Source organism: Pristis pectinata, chromosome 34, assembly GCF_009764475.1.
Source record: "Pristis pectinata isolate sPriPec2 chromosome 34, sPriPec2.1.pri, whole genome shotgun sequence".
In the NCBI taxonomy this organism is placed as follows: Eukaryota; Metazoa; Chordata; class Chondrichthyes; order Rhinopristiformes; family Pristidae; genus Pristis; species Pristis pectinata.
In genome coordinates this window covers 11,269,517-11,290,604 of record NC_067438.1, presented here as the reverse complement: position 1 = coordinate 11,290,604, position 21,088 = coordinate 11,269,517, and the positions used below count along the sequence as shown (strand labels likewise).

The 21,088-nt window shown below is 43.4% G+C and overlaps 1 protein-coding gene across 1 annotated transcript in view; it reads right to left on the bottom strand.

Annotated features, from left to right (window-relative positions):
• Positions 1-4,550: 4,550 nt before the first annotated feature.
• LOC127585943 (uncharacterized) overlaps positions 4,551-21,088 on the bottom strand; it is a 68,022-nt gene continuing 51,484 nt past the window's right edge. Inside the window, exons 4-11 of the mRNA XM_052043699.1 lie at positions 20,039-20,287; positions 16,060-16,176; positions 13,991-14,071; positions 12,845-12,967; positions 12,672-12,755; positions 10,887-10,985; positions 6,076-6,113; positions 4,551-4,593 (exon numbers count right to left, since the gene is read on the bottom strand). Of these exons, the coding sequence (XP_051899659.1) occupies positions 4,576-4,593; positions 6,076-6,113; positions 10,887-10,985; positions 12,672-12,755; positions 12,845-12,967; positions 13,991-14,071; positions 16,060-16,176; positions 20,039-20,287 (809 nt within the window). The 3' untranslated portion in view covers positions 4,551-4,575. The remainder of the gene's footprint in view (positions 4,594-6,075; positions 6,114-10,886; positions 10,986-12,671; positions 12,756-12,844; positions 12,968-13,990; positions 14,072-16,059; positions 16,177-20,038; positions 20,288-21,088) is intronic.

The window sequence follows — 21,088 nt, the reverse complement described above, 5'->3', positions numbered from 1 at the left end:
TCACCCACCAAGGGAAACAGCTTTGCCCCATCTACTCTGTCCAGTCCTTTCAATGTTTTAAATGTTTCTATGAGGTCCCCTCTCATTCTTCTGAACTCCTGTGAGTACAGTCCAAGAGCCAACAAACACTCATCATATGTAAGCCCTTTCATTCCGGGAATCATCCTCGTAAATCTCCTCTGAACCCTCTCCAACATCAGCACATCCTTCCTAAGATATGGGGCCCAAAACTGTGCACAGTATTCCAAATGAGGCCTCACTGGTGCCCCGTAGAGCCTCATCAACACTTCCTTGCTTTTATAGACTATACCTCTCGAAATGAATGCCAACATAGCATTCGCTTTCCTTACCGCCGATTCGACCTGGTGGTTAACCTTTAGGGTATCCTGCACGAGTACCCCCAAGTCCCTTGTACTTCTGTACTTTGAATTTTCTCCCCTTCTAGATAATAATCTGCCCGTTTATTTCTGTTTCCAAAGTGTACAACTGCACATTTCTCAACATTGAATCTCATCTGCCATTTCCTTGCCCATTCTCCTAAACTATCTAGGTGTCTCTGCAACCTTCCTGTCTCCTCAATACTCCCTACTCCTCCACCTATCTTGGTGTCATCTGAAAGCTTAGCCACAAAACCATTTACTCCATCATCCAAATTGTTAATGTATAGGGTAAAAAGAAGCGGCCCCAACACCGACCCCTGCGGAACACCACTGGTAACCGGGTAGCCAACCGGAACAGGATCCTTTTATTCCCACCCTTTGCTTTCTGCCAACCAGCCAATGCTCCACCCATTCTGTTATCCTACCTGTAATTCCATGACCTCTCATCTTATTAATCAGTCTCTTGAGCGGCACCTTGTTGAAGGCCTTTTGAACGTCTAAATACACAACATCTACTACTTCTCCCTTATCCACCCTATCTGAGATTTCCTCAAAAAATTCCAATAGGTTGGTCAGGCAGGATCTTCCCTTCACGAAACCATGTTGACTTGGACCTATCTTACCTTGCACCTCTAGGTATTCCGTAACCTCATCCTTCATCCCTTCAAGCCTGTTCTGCCATTCAGTAAGATCACAGCTGATCCAGTTTTGGCCTCAACGCCACTTTCCACGCTCCCTTTACCCTGGGTGGTGGAGGTTGGCAGTTGCCTTTTACACCTATTCTCTGTGTTCAACCTTGAGGGGAAACTTTAGATAAACAGGGTTAACTCACAAACATAAAACAGCAGCAGTTTCTTTTTAGTGAAATTGACAAAGTCAGCAGGCCCTGTCCTGTGAGGATGACATGAACAAGACTCACTGGTGCTTGAAAAGGAACAATGTACTCCATAATGAGACCTCCGATAATTCCTGCAGGCCTGAGACATTGAACAAGGGAATGGGACAAAATAAGGAGACTGTATCCAGAGTAACTGGGTTTGGGTGGTGGGTGGGGGAGGGGGGGGGAAGTGGGGGGAAGGTTGGGGGAGGGCTCAGCCACAGCAGCTAAACGTTTAAGTTGTGAGATCATCTTATTTGGAGCTCTTGGTTGCCAAACTTTCCCTTAATTTCCTTACTTTGTAATGTATAAGTCACACATGTAATATATAAATCACACATCTCTCCTTGGAATGTATCACTTCTATCTGTTTATTGCAAGACAATGAATTAGTTGATTTAGCAAACCAGTCAATGATTAAAACAGGATGTTATTTCATTTACACCAAGTATCTTGCAGTGCGGAAAGCTTGAGAAAGGTGAGATTTGCAGATACTGCAGCAACACACTCAAACTTCAAACATCGACTGTTTATTTCTGTTCATAGATGTTGCCTGACCTGCTGAGTTCCTCCAGCATTTTGTGCATGTTGCTCATGATTCTAAAAGGTTGATTTGACTCTAGTGATAATTTTGTGGCTGATTATTTTTAACGGTTGTTGGGGGAAAAAAAAGTTGAGTTGGTGGAGCAATATCCAAATCTTGGTGACAGCTGCATCACAGATCTCCTGCGGAGAAAAAAGGCAGAAGATTTACTTCAGTTTCCAGCATACGTTAAAAGCTCATTTAAAAGCCCTTGGTTCCTTACAGTTCCCGCTGCTCGTCCCCGCTATCGATCACATCACAATCCCCCACCCACCCCTGATCTCATATCCCACCCTCAACCCCTTGCCCTCCACTCTCCTCAAAGACCCCTTCCCCCCACCACCTCACCCCCCCCCCACCTCCACCCCACTGCCCTCTTCTGATCCTGCACCTGACCCTGGCTCCAACCCCTGCCATGTCTTTACCATCCCCTCTGACGCAGAGTGGTCTGTCCTCAGCAGAGACCTCACCTTTGTACCCCTGCGCCCATATGTCAACCAGTTCCGGGCCTGCCATGACGCTGAGCTCTTCCATCACCTCTGCCTCCGTGCCTATTTCTTTGGTAAGGAGTCCTTAACCCCTCCCCCCCCCCCCCCCCGCCCCCACTGATGACCCCTTCTCCCCTCTCCAACACTGCTCTGCCCCTTGGACACCCCCTTCTGGCCTTTTACCCTTTCTCGACCTTTTCATTTCCAGCTGCAGATGTGACATTAACTGTCTTGACTTCTCCATCCCCTCACCCACTCCAGCCTCAGCCCCTCTAAACATACTGCTCTCCACTCTCTCTGCACCAATCCCAACCTCACAGTCAAACCTGCAGGTGAGGGCGGTGCTGTTATAGTCTGGTGGACTGACTGCTACCTTGAAGAGGCCAGAACGCAGCTCATACCTACCCCTTGACCATGGCCCCACCAATGACCATCAGGCCATTGTTTTTGCCTGCTCCTGCCCCACTGAACGTATCTCCTCATACTTCGACTCTCTCTTGTTCCCCCTTGTCCAGTCCTTTCCCACCTACATCTGGGACACCTTTGCACCCTCTCCATCATTTTAACAACTTTTCAATTCCCTGGCTCCTTACAGCCTGGACGTCTAGTCCCTATACACTTCCATCCCCCATCAGGAAGGCCTTGGGGCTCTCCGTCTCTTTTGAGAACATAGATCTATGCCCTCTGCTAATACTCTGGCAGAAACTATCTGGCAGAACTTGTGATTGCCATGAACTACTTCCCTTTTGATTCCCCCTACTTTTTGCGAATCAAAGGTGTAGCCATGGACACTTGCATGGACCCAAGTCTTGACCGACCTTTTGTTGGCTGTGTGGAGCAGTCTTTGTTCCAAACCTATTCTGGCACCACTCCCCAAATCTTTCTCCACTGCATCCCTGGGTTTTAACTTCACTCTTAGACTTCCTTTAAATAGTGTACTGAGGTAAAAATGAGGTGCTTCTCTAATGATTAGGACAGCAAGGAGAGTCTTACCTCCTGTTGAATGCACGCATTGAAACTTTCCATCTCGCCTGGGGTTCTCCACTATCCTTCAACCTCTCAACTATCCTGCCGACTATGCCAAGTTGTTAGATCTGGATATGATGTTAACCAAAAGGTTCTTTGGAAGTTGAGATTGAGGCACCAGTCTTATGCACACTGCCATTCTTTTATTAGGTGTTCATCAGAGAGTGTACAGTCAGGCAGTGTCAGCATGTGACATCAAGCAAAAACAGGGAACAGCAAGTAAAGGCAAAGTAACAAAGAATTTGTGCTCGTGCTCTCCCTTTATTCTGCAAACCAGTCTAAAAATATATACAAACAGGTGGTCATACAAACAAATAAGCAAGTGTAAAACGACAAGAAAACAGCAACCTGGACCCTAATCCAACAAGAACAACACCTCATACTCCACTTCGGGAGTTTATATCTCAATGAATCAGAATCAGGTTTATATCACGGTATAAATATGTAATTTTCCAATTTCAGGTAATTCACACCCCGTGTTCCTTTCCCACTTCCACCAATCCACCCCAGTTCCCTCTCCCCTTGTTACCTTTTCCATCCCTTCTCTCCCCCCGTCACCTGGACTTTTTACCCTTCCCCTCCTGGTTCCACCTGCCTATCCTCCCTTCCTTATTTGGTATCAACTATTACCTACCAGCCCGTGTCTCATACCTCCCTTTCACTTCTACATTCTAGCTATCTTATCTCTACACTCTCAGCCCTGATGCAGGACCTGAACCCGAAATTTAGGCTATTCCATTCCTCCCGCAGTTTCCTTTTTTGCTCCAGATTCCAGCATCTGTAGTCTCTTGTGTATCCTTGTCTAAAAGTTCACCAAAAGGCAATGGTCAAATGTAAGTCTTATAATTGGTGCTCCACTGATTTTCTGTTCACATCAAACTCCAGCACAGTGTTAAAGGGCTGCTTGCCCACTTCAAGGATCAATACTTTGGTCAGAAACTCTTGGTCTGGTGAGACTGTTTCTTGTATCAGACCTACCAACTATTGTGTCTCAGCAGTGCATTGAAGGAATACATGCTGAAATCATACAGAGGGCTGTAATAATGTGTTTCAAATAGCAGTGTCCAGTCTATAGGAGTGAAGGCAAGTATTTGCTGTATTGATGGACAAAATTTTTCCACTGGCATTCAAGTCCAAAAAATGAGATCTGTCATGCCCATTTTAAATAGTCTGAAGAGAATAAGGTGCAGCATCCAGCTCCACGTCAACAATACTGAAATCTTATAAGTCTTCATTATCCTAAAATGAACAAAGCATACTTGTTACATGCAATGATCAGATGTCTCCACCCAAACACCAGCAGCAGAAAACCCTACTGAACAGAAAAACAGGAACGGTGAAATGGACAAAACAGATGGTGGGAGGTTTACAATGATCCTTATAACCAGATGCACTGTGGGGAGGTAACCTAATGAAAGCAAATGCTTCAAGAAAGGGAGACAAAAGATATAATCTGCACGGATTTTCAGAAACAAGCAAAACATTGGTTAGCAAAATTAAGGCCCATGAAATTAAAAGATCATAACAGAATGGGGAAGAAATCGATTTAAGGACAAAAAACAGAGATTTGTGGTAAACAGTTGTTGTTCAGACTAGTAGCATGGTAGACATTTGTGTTCGACAGGGGTTACTGCTGGGACCACTTTTCTAACTGATAAAATCAATGATATAGACGAGGATGTGGAGGCTAATATTTCCAAATTTATGAATGATAATGCTTGAAAGTGTGCCAAACAATGATGAGGAATTTAATAGATTCCAGGAAAATATAGATAGGCAGACAAGTGGCAGATGAAATTCAATGCAAGGAAGTGTGAAATAATGCACTTTGGCATAAATGATGTGGAGACACAATATAACTAAATGGCACAATTCTAAAGGATATGCAGGAACAGAAAGGCTAATGGAGCATATGTGAAAGTGCCAGAGTATGTTGAGATAGTCGTTAGCAAAGGATATGGGATCCCGGTATTCATAACTAAAAGCATAGATTACAAAGGTAGGGATGTTATATTGATTCCGGCTAACTGATAGACTACAACTGGACCCATGTGTCCATTTCAGGAACTCTGAGGTCCTAGAGAGGATATAAAAAGTATTTTCTCAATGATTCCACGAATGAGGTATTTCAGGTATAAGGTTAGATGGTGAACTGCCATTATTCTCATTGGAGCAGAGTAAGCTGAGAATACATTTGAGACAGGTATACAAGGTCATGACTGACCTAGTTAGGTTAAATGGAGGACAGCTGTTACCCTCAGCAGATGGTTCAAGGGCCAGGAAGCACAGATGGGTAAAAGATACAAATGGCAAGTGATTTTTTGCACAGTATGATTATAATTTGGAACTCACTGCTTGTAGGGGTGGTCTAATCTGAATCAATCAAGGCCTTCAGAAGTGAATAATTCAGGCAATTGAGAGAAAATAATTTGCAGGTCTGAGGGGGAAAGAGCAGTGGAATGAAACTAATGGGATTTCAGTAATAAACCTGTCATAAATCTAATGGGCTAAATGGCTCCTTTTGCATTGTAACCATTCTATGAAACAATGGATTTTAGAAACTGTTAAATTATCAAACATATGGTGCACGTGCAATGGAATTGAATCCCCAAATCCACCCCTCCCCACTGAAGCCAACATTCCTTCTAGTTTGCATAAATACACGTTAAACTAGCCTTATAAGTGTTCCAGACAACTGCAGAAGTTTAGAATATAACATACCTGCTGTTTTACTTCAATGCTTCTATCTTCATTTCTGTCTGTAACAAATAAAATGAATCTTTATAAATCACAGATAGTTAAGAGAATATTGTTTCTCATCACCATTTTCTGTGGAAAAGTCACAATTCATAGAATCATGGAACAGTACAGCACAATACAGGCCCTTCAGCCCACAATGTTGTGCTGACCTTTAAACCTCACCTAAGACTATTTAACCCCTTCCTACCACATATCCCTCTATTTGCAATTCCTCCATATGCTCATCTAGCAATTTCATGAATTTAACCAATGTACCTGCCTCCACCACCGCCCCAGGCAGCACATTCCATGCCCCAACCACTCTCTTGGTAAAAAACCTTCCTCTGATATCTCCCTTGAACTTCCCACCCATTACTTTAAAGCCATGCCCTCTTGTATTGAGCATTGGTGTCCTGGGAAAGAGGCACTGGCTGTCTACTCTATCTATTTCTCTTAATATTTTGTACACCTCTATCATGTCTCCTCTCATCCTACTTCTCTCCAAGGAGTAAAGCCCTAGCTCCCTCAGTCTCTCCTCATAATCCATATTCTCCAAACCAGGCAGCATCCTGGTAAATCTCCTCTGCACCTTTTCCAAAGCGTCCACATCCTTCCTACAATAAGGTGACCAGAACTGGACAAAGTACTCCAAGTGTGGTCTAAACAGAGTTTTGTGGAGCTGCATCATTACCTTGCGGTTCTTAAACTCGATCCCTCAACTTATGAATGATAATATCCCATAAGCTTTCCTAACTACCCTATCCACCTGTGAGGCAACTTTCGGGGATCTGTCGATATGAACCCCCAGATCCATCTGCTCCTCCACACTACCCAGAATCCTGCCATTAACTTTGTACTCCTCCTTGGAGTTTGTCCTTCCAAAGTGTACCACCTCACACTTCTCCAGATTGAACTCCATCTGCCACTTCTTAGCCCAGCTCTGCATCCTATCAATGTCCCTCTGCAATCTTCGACAATCCTCCACACTGTCCACAACACCACCAACCTTTGTGTCATCTGCAAGCTTGCCAACCCACCCTTCCACCCCCTCATCTGTCATTAAAAAAAAATCACGAAAAGTAGAGGTCCCAGAACCGATCCTTGTGGGACACCACTAGTCACAGCCCTCCAATCTGAATGCACTCCCTCCACCACAACCCACTGCTTTCTACAGGCAAGCCAATTCTGAATCCACACAGCCAAGCTTGCCTGGATCCCATGCCCTCTGACCTTCTGAAGAAGCCTACCATGCGGAACCTTGTCAAACGCCTTACTAAAATCCATGCAGACCACATCTACTGCACTACCCTCATTAATCCGCCTGGTCACCTCCTCAAAGAACACTATCAGGCTTGTGAGACACTATCTGACCTTCAGAAAGCCATGCTGGCTGTCCCTGATCAGACCATGATTCTCTAAATGCTCATAGATCCTATCTCTAAAAATCCTTTCCAACAGCTTGCCCACCACAGATGTAAGGCTCACTAGTCTATAATTCCTTGGACTATCCCTACTACCTTTTTTGAATAAGGGGACAACATTTGCCACCCTCCATTCCTCCGGTACCATTCCCGTGGACAACGAGGACTCAAAGATCCTAGCCAACGGTTCAGCAATCTCCTCCCTCGCCTCTCGGAGCTGCCTGGGGAATATTCCGTCAGGCCCCGGAGACTTATCTGTCCTAATATTTTCTAACAGCTCCTACACATCCTCTCTCTTGATATCCATATGCTCTAGAACATTAACCTTACCAACATTATCCTCAGCATCATCAAGGCCCATCTCCCTGGTGAATACTGAAGAGAAGTATTCATTGAGGACCTCACCCACCTCCACAGCTTCCCACCTTTGTCTCTAATCGGTCCTACCTTTACTCTCGTCTACCTTCTGCTCTTCACATGAGTGAAAAATGCCTTGGGGCTTTCCTTAACCCTACTGACCAAGGCCTTTTCATGTCCCCTTCTTGCTCTCCTTGGCCCCTTCTTAAGGTCCTTCCTTGCTACCCTATATTCCTCATGAGCCCTATCTGATCCTTGCTGCCTACACCTTATGTATGCTGCCTTCTTCCCCCTAACTAGATGTTCTAACTCTCATGTCACCCATGGTTCCTTCACCCTGCCATTCTTTCTCTGACTTGACTAATTGACTAATTCTTTCTTATACTTTGGTCCATGTCAGTGTGGTTTCCCTATAATTGTGATTGAACATAGGTATACTCAGAGGAATGGACAGCAGACATTAGGAGAGGGCTAAACCATCAATGGAAAAGTCGTTTTACTCATATTGTCCATAAATAATCTTTGTGGGGCTGATTTCATTGGGTGTATTGTGAAATTATACTCATGTGGCCTGTGAATGTATTTAGGTATAAATTCCAGGGCTCAAGAGAGCAGAGAATATGGAAATAGCCTTTCATTGTGCCAGGACAGAAACACTTCTTTCCCAAATGCGAGGCACTTCTGGAATAATAATATTTTCCTTGATATTCTAATTCATAGGTGTTATTTTCTGTATGTTAGTTTCCAGCAGAGCTTCATATTGGTATTGGTATATTATTGTCACTTGTACCAAGGTACAGTGAAAAACTTGTCTTGCATACCGATCCTACAGGTCAATTCATTATACAGTGCAGTTACATTGAGGCAGTACAGGTAAAAACAATAACAGTACAGAGTAAAGTGTCACAGCTACAGAGAAAGTGCAGTGCAATAAGGTGCAACATCACAACAAGGTAGATGGTGAGGTCAGAGTCCATCCCATCGTATAATAGAACCGTTCAATAGTATTATCACAGTGGGATAGCAGCTGGCCTTAAGCCTGGTGGTATGTGCCCTCAGGCTCTTGTATCTTCTACCTGATGGAAGAAGAGAGAAGAGAGAATGTCCTGGGTGGGTGGGGTCTTTGATTATGCTGGCTGCTTCACCAAGGCAATGAGAGGTAAAGACGAGAGTCCAAGGAGGGCAGGCTGGTTTCTGTGATGTGCTGGGCTGTGTCCACAACTCTCTGCAGTTTCTTGCGGTCCTGGGCAGAGCAGTTGCCGTACCAAGCCGTGATGCATCCAGATAGGATGCTTTCTATGATGCATCGATTAAAGTTGGTGAGTGTCAAAGGGGACATACCAAATTTCTTTAGCCTCCTCTGAGGAAGTGGAGGCACTAATGAGCTTTCTTAGCCATGGCATCTATGTGATTTGACCAGGACAGACTACTGGTGATGTTCACTCCCAGGAACTTGAAGCTCTCAACCCTCTCGACCTCAGCACCGTTGATGTAGACGGGTGCACGTACACCGCCCCCTTGCCTGAAGTCAATGACCAGCTCTTTTGTTTTGTTGACATTGAGGGAAAGGTTGTTGTCATGACACCATTCCACTAAGCTCTCTATCTCCTTCCTGTATTCCGACTCATCGTTGTTTGAGATATGGTCTACTACGGGGGTATCATCTGCAAACTTGTAGATAGAGTTAGAGCAGAATCTGGCCACACAGTCATGAGTCATATCAAACATTCTGTCAATGCTGTACACAATTTTCAAATATATAATATCAATATGTGGACAAATTCTGATATATGTCCTCAATGAGTTTTTCTCTCTTGACCAACATGAGCCCCAGTTACATATGTCCACTCTACCAAGATGATGATCATGGGAATTTTCTTTTACTTTGTTTTGTCGTAAGAGTGGTTATGGGTGGAAAGTATCTATTTGCTCGTCCTCCCAGAATCCACACATCCCTTACCTTGTCCTGCTGCAGATTCAGCTTAATTTAATTGTTTCCAGTAATACAGCATCTATGGAATATACAGTCAGTGAGGGAAGGGCAATGACCACAGATCAGTGGTTGTGATTGATGTGGGGCAGGTGACGGTGATCAAGCAGATACTTTGCCCCATGTTGGTCAGGGCTTGCTGGTTGGTACTTAAGTGTGCCAAGGTTAAAAGAACATAGCAAACTGGGGCTGGGGGTCAAAAGCTAGAGGTGAGAAGCTGGTGATGGGTTGCAAGTCTTTCATTAACGTTAAGTATATTACTCAAAATCTCCTTGCAGTGACTACTCAAGTAGATCCACTTTTATCTTGCATTGTTGCAGGGCTCAGAAATATTAAGGCATCTGCGGGGGCAGAGAGAGGGAGGAGAAATACAGAAAGCAGGTGTTACTGTTGGCCCAAATCAGCAGTTGGAGAGGGTGAATGAACCAAACCAGTTCCATGTTTTCAATCCAAGCAGCTGAGTCTTCCCTACCCTCCCTCTCACCTCTTTGCCCCTCCTCATTCTCAGCAGCAGGAGCCTGCAGTCCTGGATCTTTACAGGTCACGGTCTGTTCACTCCCTAATCCAAGTTCAATAAGGCAGAAGTCAAGTGTCATAGTGACCGTAGCCTTGGGGCAGGCTGAGCTGGCAGCATCGCCTTTGGGGTCAGGGGTTTGTGGCCAGTGAGAGGCTTTCAGCCTAAGGGGAATTGGGGAAATTCCTGCTGGCCTCTGACTTCACAGGTGGGCCTGAGGGAAAGTAGGATACACGACTGTGTAATTTGTAATAAAAACACTCCCAGGTTTATCCATTTGCTAACCCCAAGAACACCGACTTTATGTTTCAACCTGTGCTAGGGAATCAAAATGCCTATGATTACACTGTGGGTATAAGGGAAAAGAAGGTAATGTGCTGAGGCAATTTCTTCACAGTTGTTCTACTTTAAAAGTTAATGCAATGGCAAGATAGTTAGGTAAACATTTTCACAACTGATAATTCTTCAGAAAGTGAAAGTGAGCAAATGATTTGATACTTACAGTACTTACAGCGATATGTTGCAAGGAACACAGAGACTATAATAACACAGCTGGCCAATAATGCAATAGGTATGCTCCACGTTAAAATACTGGTGTGACAACTTTGATCTGAAAATATATGACAATGAAACACTGAGCAAGTTGAATGTCTCCCAGTGCAGCATTTATTTAGCACCTTTACTGTGGTAAGACAATCCAAAGAACTTTTTTAGGAGCATTGACACCAAACCACAGGAGGAAATGTTATGACATACATGGAGACCTAATCACTAGACATATCACATTCAGCACAATCATGCAGAATCCTCTCACTAACATCTGGGTGTTTATATCAAAATTGGGAAGGCTGAACCAAAGAATAGTCAAGTAATGGACGTACTGGGTATCATGACCTGTAACCAATGCCCCAGAGTCTTTCACCATGCCTGGGTATATCTTTGCCCAAACAGACCCACCAGGGAAGCAGACCATGGTAAATAGTGGGAAGCCACTGACCCTGGGAGTCCTCTTTATTGATTCTAGACTCCATAAATTCTCTGGGCATCAACAAGTATGATCAAAGAAGCCTCCTGTTTACCACCTACTACCCTCCCTCAGCTGATGAATCAGAACACTCCACATTGAATACCACTTGGAAACAGCATGGAGTAGAGTAAGGAGACCGAATCTACTCTGGTGGGAGTCTTCAGCATTCAACAGTATGGCATCAGGATTGACCTTGTTGACGGAGTTCTGAAGGGCACAGCGGGGTTGTGGCAGGTGGGAAGAGAACCAATGTGATGAAAAACCTCTTGAGCCTCATCCACACAAATTAAATTGGTTTATTATTGTCACCTGTACAAAGGTACAGTGAAAAACTTGTTTCTCATGCCATCCATACAGATCATCACATCAGTGCATTGAGGTAGTACAAGGGTAAACAATAACAGAATTCAGAATAAAGTGCTACAGCTACAGAGAAAGTGCAGTGCAGGCAGAGAATAAGGTACAAGGCCATAATGAGGTAGATTGTGAGGTCAAGAATCCATCTAACTGTACTAGGGGACCGTTCAATATTCTTATAACAGAGGGATAGAAGGCATCCTTAAGCCTGGTGGTACATACTTTCAGGCTTTTGTTATCTTCTGCCCGATGGGAGGAAGGAGAAGAGAGAATGTCCAGGTTGGGTGGGGTCTTTGGCTATGTTGGCTGCTTTCTCGAGGCAGCAAGAAGTGTAGATAGAGCCCATGGAGGGGAGGCTGGTTTCCATGATGTGCAGAACTGTGTCCACAACTCTCTGCAGTTTCTTGTGGTCTCAGGCAGAGCAGTTGCCACATCAAACTGTGATGCATCGGGATAGGATGCTCTCTATGGTGCATCTATGAAAATCGGTGGGGGGTCAAAGGGGACGTACCAAATTTCTTTAGCCTTCTGAGGAAGTAGAGGCATGGTGTGTTTTCTAGGCCATGGCATCTGCGTGGTTGGACCAGGACAGGCTATTGGTGATGTTCCTTCCTAGGAACCTGAAGCTTTCAACCTTCTCGACCTCAGTGCCATTGATGTAAACAGGAGTGTGCGCACTGCTCCCCTCCCTGAAGTCAATGATCAGCTCTTTTGTTGTGCTGACATCGAGGGAAAGGTTGTTCATCCATTGAAATTAAAATGTATCCATTACAGATTAATCTGGCTCAACATTAGCAATGGAGTGGTCACTTCATACAGTATTTGTGGATTCAACAAAAGCACGCTGAGTACACAGAAGTAAATGCAGTTGTTTGCAACGTTAGACACAGGAATCATTGACAGTAAACTCACTGTTTTGCTGAACCTCTTCCTTTAAGATAACGATTGTAATGGGGATTATAATGAAGCCACTCAAGACAACAAAAGGTTGAGATCCTGTCAAATATAAATGATATAATAAGTTGGAAGTTATAGTTTTATATTTAAACCTAGAAATTTTATACAGTACATGAACCATTCTTTACCTTTCTTTCCTTGGAATTTCCCTTTAAATGAGCAGCCTAACTTCGGAATAACAATTGGTGCAATTATGACCAAAAGCAGGGCAGAGACAGTGCCTAAAGCAACAGCAGGTACAAAGGCAGCATCTGGAGGAAAGATTCAACAATAGTGGTTGGTAATTCGTAATGTATTTAATTTTGTTTTGTATTCATTTTTTCATTTTGGATCTGGGCAGCTCTTGGGAGGAGGTGGTGAACTTGCAAAACTGCAGTCCTTCTGGTGAAAATGCTCCCTGGTGGTGTTAGACTCAGCAACAATGAAGAGCTAGTGACATATTTACAAATCAAGATAGTTAGCGACTTGGAAAGGAACCTGAAGGTGGTTGTGTCTCCATGCACGTGCTGTTCTTGTCCTTGGTGTGTGAGGTTGTGGATTTGGGAGGTACTATCCTTCTGGAACATTGGTGTGGATTCAATGTGGGGCAACCAACACAATTTTCATTGCACGGCAGGTTTAAGCATTAAGAATAACATTTGCACCTGTACATTGCTTTGATCAACTTGACAAAGGTCTTTCTAGCCTGAGTTGGATACCCTTAAAAGTTCTTTCAGAGTCTAAGCCTTCTACACGAGCAGACAGAATGCATACATTCTCTCACAAGGGTTTGGAGATAGACCCAGTAATTTCATTGCATTCTTCACTTTCCTACCAATCATCCTTTTCCTTACTAAATATTCCTTTCTGCTTGAATAGACACAAAATGCAGAGTAGACAGAAGGCTTTTAAATTTTGGATGTTTCTTAAAGACCAAAATTACCATGGCATCCATGAATTCAATGTACTGAAGATCGTGTTACTCTTGCACACACTGGGATTGTTTTCCCTGGAGCGAAGGAGTCTGAGGGGGTGACCTTATGGAGGTTTATAAAATCATGAGGTCAGTCTTCTTCCAGGGGAGGGAAATCTAAAACTAGAGGGCATAGGTTTAAGGTTAGGATTTAAAGGGGATCTGAGGGGCAAGTTTTCCCACACAGAGAGTGCGGTGGGTATGTCAGAGCTGCCAGAGGAAGTGGTAGACGTGGATACAATAACAATATTTGAAAGATATTTGGAGAGGTTCATGGATAGGAAAGGTTTAGAGGCATATGGGCCGAACACTGTGCACATACCTTTAATCGCAATCCGGGATATGAGGGTGATGAAGGTAGCAACAAAAGACAGAATGCTACAGATAATGAGGCTCTGAGACGCTACAGAGAAATGAACAATAACATTAAAATGGCTTAATTCCACTTTAACCTACTTTACAGCTATTTATAAATATGAATAAAATGTACAACAACCATCAACTGAGTGACTTGGTAATGTTGAAGGACTCTGGACGGGTAAGATTTAGGGTGACACTGATCACTCAAAGATTGTTCAGAAATACAAAGCTAACCCTCAGCTTTTACTCTATTAAATTCATCTTTTCTGCCTCCTACACCTCACTTTCAATAAGATACTAGGTGCTCCTGGATTTTTCTGATTCAATGATTAAAACCATCAGTTTCTCTGTACCTTCCTTCCGTTCCTTTTTTCTGTTGGACCAACCTCACCAAGCATTCTTCACTGCCTAGTATGGGAACTACTCTAAACACATGTCGATAATATCACAACACTATTCCAGAGCTCTAAATTGGCTATAATCCCAACAGTTCCCTCTCCTCAAATACGATTCCTACTGTTTTCAAATCTGACATCACCCTTCTGCATAAAAACCTATTCACAAAAATTAGCAGCCCATCTCCAAACTCTATTGCCTATCCAAAGATATATAAGATCCAAGGTATATGACCAGGTCCAACAGTAGGCAACCCTTTTTTCGCACCTTCTCCTGTCACCAGACCCAAAGAGGACCATGTGCCAGGGCTAGGGGAAGGTCCCGCTTCAAACAATATCACAGTTAAGGGAATCACTTCCACCATCCCCAACTCTGTTAATAACTCACTTGGTAGATTAAATTCAAACCAAAAGAACCTGTCTGGGGTTTTGCCAGAGGTTCCCCAGCTGTTCTATGTCAATAAAATTGGAAACTACTTCACAATGACACAAAAATACCAGTTTTATTGTACCCCTCAGGACAAAGGCCCTGGGTAAAGTTGTTTGGTCTTAACTCACCTTCTTCTCTATAGAAAGTACTTTTATTAAAAATTCAACATTTGTCAAGAATAACTTGGAGATATACATTAAAACCTGAAGGTAAATACTTTGAATTTATTCATTTTTTGGGATCTGAGTATAGCTGGCAATTTATTGCCCATCCCTAATTGCCCTTGTCTGAGCATCAGTGAATAGGTTACTGCTGAGTAGCCATTTAATGCACTTTTGATGACAGCTTCAATCACTTTGCTGACTATTGCAAATGGGCTGATTGGGCAGCAAATAGTTGGATTGAAATTGTCCTGCTGTTTATCACCTGGTCAATTTTCCACATTGTTGGGAAGATGCCAGTGTTGCAACTGTATGCAATAGCATGCCAGGAACAGAATCATGTGTTCCTAAAAGTGATGAAGTGCCAGCCAGAAGTGTCAAATGAAGGTCCATCTCAGTTTCCTGCTGAGATCCCTAACATCACAGAGGCCATTCTCCAATCAATTCAATTCACTTCACATGAGATCAAGAAAGATGATTGGACTGGATACAGCAAAGTTTGAGACCAAATATTATTTAACCTGTGGTATTGATGACATGCACTCCTATCTGGAGTGTATGTCATCAATACCATTCTGTACTCTTCATTGAACCAGGGTCGATCCCCTGGTTTGGTAGTAATGGTAGTGACGAATATGCTAGACCATGAAAAGGATACAGGTATACATTTCTGCTGATGAAAACGATCCGCAATGTTGCATGGATGCCCAGTTTTGAGCTGCCACATCTGTTCTGAGTCAATCCTATTTAGCATGTTTGCAGTGTGACGCAACATGATGGAGGGTGCAAAGCCTTGTCTTCACAAGGACTGTGTGGCAATCACTTCCACCAATACTATTGTGGGCAGATGTATCTGCCACAGGTAGATTGGGAAGGACAAAGCCAAGTCAGTTTCTCCCTCCCGTGGATTGGCACACCTCCTGCCTCAGACCCATTCTGACAGCTCTATCTTTCAGGACAGCCAGTTCATCCATGGTGGTGATACCCAGCAACTCTTGGTGATGAATACTGAAATTTCCCAACCTTTTCAACATTTGACAGATACCTTGCTTTGATTTCTTCTCCAACCACGATAGAAGCAAGAATCCACTGAGAGGTACCAAAGAAGATACCAGTCCTGTGATCGATGCGATAATAATTATAGAGTCCGCCCCAGAAATACCTATTAAAATATTCACATAATAGGATATAGAGTCAGAGAGTTATACAGCACAGAAACAGGCCCTTCAGCCCAACTCGTCCATAACAACCATGGTGTCTTTCTAAGGTAGTTCCATTTGCCTGCATTTGGCCCGTATCCCTCTAAACCGTTCCTATCCATGTACCTGTCCAAATGTATTTGAAATGTACTTGTACTCGTCTCTACTGCTCCCTCTGGCAGCTTGTTCCATATACCCACCGCCCTCTGAAAAACTTGCCTCTCAGTTCCCCTTTAAATCTTTCCCTTCTGACCTTAAACCTATAACCTCTAGTTTTAGACTCCCCTACCTTGGGAAAAAAAAGACCGTGACGATCCATCTTATCTATGCCCCTCCTAATTTTATAAACCTCTATAACGTCACCCCTCAACCTCCTTTTCATCAGGGAAAGCCAATCCAGTCTCACTATTATATATATATATATGTGTGTGTGTGTGTGTGTGTGTGTGTGTGTGTGTGTGTGTGTGTGTGTGTGTATGTATATCAGAGAGAATTAGCATAAATGCCCCAATATTTGCAACATAGACCATTTTTCTCATCTGTCAGGAAACTGAGCTTGTATCCCTGACTTGGGGCCTGGTCGACATGGCTTCAAATCTACAATGATTGAAGACTCTTGTCTACTGGGTTACTGCAACAGTTGTCATGCCAGCAAGAATGGGTGGGACATGTGGCCTATTCAGTGATGCCTGCATTAATTAAAACATTCACTCATCTCATCACACCAAAAGGCCTCAGTGAATTTATCTATAGGTAGAAAAAACACAACCTTGATCATTCCAATGAGTTCTTAGACAATGTAATGCCTTATATGCAATCACTGTTGCAATGTGGAACTTGCAAATTGTACAGAGCAAGGTTTAATCTGTAAGATAATGAAACACAGAGAATCAGGTTTGTTAATACTGGTTGAGTGATAAATATTCTAGAGCACCAGAGAGAACTCTCTCTCTCTTCTGAAAGTAGTGCCATGAGATTGTTTACATCCGTCCAAGAGGGGCAGACAGGGCCTTAGCTAAGAGAGCAGTTTTTTCTGAAAGAGCACTTCTTTAGTCCTGCTCCAAGTATCATCTGGGATTATGTGCTTAAGAGACTAGAATGAGATCTGAACCCCCAACCTGCAATTCAGAGGTGAGAATACTGTCAACCGAGGTAGAGCTGACACCAACGGAAAGGTTCACTGTAGGCAATAACAGAAAGACATTCCACTGATTTTCAGGAAACTATAAAAATGAACTGTTGGTGCCTCAGCCACTGGGATCTGGTCTTGTGAGCAAATTGTCAGTTGATGGAAAATTGCTGAGTGACCCTTGAATCACAGAGTGGGTTTTCATTGGGTGATACTGCAGTGCACCCTTGTAGCAGTTAGCGTAGGGCTATTACATCGCCAGCGACCTGGGTTCAATTCCCACCACTGTCTGTAAGGAGTTTGTCCGCGTGGGTTTCCTCCGGGTGCTCCAGTTTCCTCCCACGTTCCAAAGATGTACAGGTTAGGAGCTGTGGGCATGCAAAATTGGCGCTGGAAGCATGACAACACTTGTGGACTGTCCCCAGCACATTCTCAGTAATGCAAAAAGATGCATTTCACCGTGTTTCGATGTACATGTGAATAATAAATATCTTTTCAGTACTCAATCTACTTACAAGGGATGGTGATACTATCAGAGTGAAATCAAAGTGGTGAAAATCTGCTCCAAGGGTGAAAAAGAGGCCTCTTGTGATTTCAGAGATGACATCCCTTGTCACTAATTAATCAGGCAAAAGTGAAGTCTTCTTCAAGGGTTGAATCTAAGCATGCTCCTGAACAGATGGGAATAGAATCACCTTTTCCCACACTTGGGGATCTATTGAGTGTGCAGAAGGTCAGGCACAGGAAAATATAGATATAGAAAGAAGAAAACATTAGGTAATTGTTCCAGCAGGTGTCTAAATTTTTTTGGTGAGGGAATTGAGGATAGGCTGGGAATGGGGTGGGGAGGAAGAAATGGTCAGAATAGGGGTAAGTCAAGGAGATCAGTTGTGGTACACAGAATGGGCACTGAATGATCAGCAGCCTGTTTTATAGCACCTTATTTTGTTTTCCATTTATGTTGATTGAAAAAAAACAGGCGGACAGTTATCATTCTCCATTCTGCCTCCTTTCCCCACCGTAATACTGATATTTATTTTCTCTGCACATTCTCTACTAGTAGCGTCTAAATCCCTGTTTGCCCAAATTGTCTCTGATCCCATATAACCCTGGGCAGCAAGTTCTGGCTGACATACAGAGCCTTCCTGCCTCTATCTTATTATCCCTTTCATAATTTTATATGTTTCTGTAAGACCTCCTCTCATTCTTCCGAATTCCAGTGAGTATAGTCCCAGGCGACTCACTCTCTCCTATAGGCTAACCCCCTCATCTCCAGAATCAACTTGGTGAACCTCCTCTGCACCGCCTCCAAAGCCAGTATATCTTTCCTCAAGTAAGGAGACCAGAACTGCATGCAGTACTGCAGGTGCGGCCTCACCAATCCCCTGTACAGTTGCAGCAAACCAACCTTTTGTGATTCATGCACAAGCACTCCCGAGTGCCTCTGCACAACAGCATGCTGCAATCTTTCACCATTTAAATAATAATCTGATCTTCTATTTTTCCTTCCAAAGTGGATGACCTCGCATTTACCAACATTGTACTCTATCTGCCAGACCCTTGCCCACTCACTTAACCTATCTATATCTCTCTGTAGACTCACCACATCCTCTGCTACATCTATTTCTTGGTTTATTGCCTGTGCCATTGTAATGTTATTATTTAGTGGCCTATAGACAACCCCCACCAGTTATTTTTTCCCTTTACTATTCCTAAGGGCAGGTAGTGTAGCGGTTAGCTCAACACTATTACAGCACCAGGGTTCAATTCTGGCCGCTGTCTATACGGAGTTTGTACGTTCTCCCTGTGTGTCTGCGTGGGTTTCCTCCGTGTGATCCAGTTCCCTCCCACATTCCAAAGACATACAGGATAAGAAGTTGTGGGCATGCTACGTTGGCACCGGAAGCGTGGCGACACTTGCGGGCTGCTCCCAGAACACTCTACGCAAAAAGATGCATTTCACTGTGTGTTTCGATGTACATGTGACTAATAAAGATATCTTACTTATCTTATCAAGCAGCAGTGGTCAGGGTGTGATAATTGTTCCATGTACCACTAGAAAAGGGAAGCTAAAATAAGTCAATCTCCCCATTTCCAATCGCTGTAAAGTAATTTCCATAGGAAGACTGATTTTGCCAGAACCAGTGCTGCCTTATCCAAGCATCTTGTCCACACTTACTGTTGAAGCCCCACTGTTTGGAAGTCCCTTGAGTCAGGTACCTGAAGACCCGGGAAACTACTTCAGCGTGAATCAGCATTCTTACAAGAGAAAAGATGCTAAACGAAACCATATAATAGTTGATAACTGTGGGCTGGCAAGAGAAAGACTTTGATCAGAAATGGACTGGAAACTGCAATGTTGTAAAACCAATTTGATCTCCCCAAATAGCTGCAATGGGCACTTCCTCACACAATCCCTGTCACAGAACAGCTCAGGCTCCACCAACCCCAAGCAAGGAATTCCTCCTGACTGCCCATCCTCTTTCTCTGAGTGACAACTAATTGACGATCCCTTTTCCCAACCAGAAGAAGTCATCTTCCTCACTCTGTCAAACCCTTTGTAAGTTACAGTGAACATTTCTATTAATGCTGCTATTGACTATCTTTGCTGCAGTGTAATTTACACAGGCTGCATTCCAAAGTCCACAAAGATCATGAAATTTATTCTCAAGATGTCATCTATATATGAAGCTTACCAGGGAGAGTTACAGTGTAATTTGCCTGGTCAGAGCTGACAGGATTGGTAGCGATACAGGTGTACGTTCCACATTCATTTGTCGGGATGACAAGGCTTCTGTTCCCATAAATGAGCCAGTGATCCTCGGAGACTTCCCCTCCATTTTTCTGCCATTCATATTTATGAGGGTTTCCAGCAACGTCACAGGTGAGTTGGATGATGTAACCGGGGGCTCTGTTGCTCCTTATCACAATTTCTGACAGCTTATCTAGAGGAGAAAATATTGATTAATGATATTTCATTTCCAATTAGCCCTCATTGGTCGAGATATGAACAACTAAATGCATTTATATGGTATGATCATACTGCAACAGGACAAACCAATAAAGATAAGCATAGTTTAAAAATTGGAACCGGTACTTTAGATATGTAATTTGGCAACACTTTTACACACAAAGGATATTTGAAGTTTGGAAAACTCAGTTGATGCCAGATCAAATATTGATTTTAAATCTGTGATTGAAACATATTTGTTAATCAATGTACATAATATTTCTTTCTTATTTGAATGGTTCTGTTTGCGAAAGCTCACTGCTCAAGGAAAAGTGCTTTACTTTTTCTTTCCCGTAGCAAGAGACCTTCAGACTGCAAAGAGCAATGCAGTAAAAGGCCATTCAGTCCCCTTTACCTGCTCACTATTCGATAAGATCTTTCAGCTTTGCCATTTTCCTGTGTGGACTCCATATTGTTTCAATCCCTTAACGTTAAAAGCCTATAGATTTGTGACCATTACAGATTTATGAAGGTTCTGGTACTGTTTGATTGTACCCATGATCTAGGCTTCATTTGACAATGTATAACCATGCGTGAGGCATAAGGGCATCCACTACCTGAATGTCCAACGTGCTTGACCATGACAAAAAATATTCCCAATGTAAATGTCAAGTATTGGGGAGGTTCCGTGACTCATTTGTTCTTGGAGAATTCACCACTGCTTCCAAAGGGAGCTGGACCTTGAGGTCAAATTCTGATTCTTTGGCTTCAGAACCCTGTCCACATTCAGTAAGGG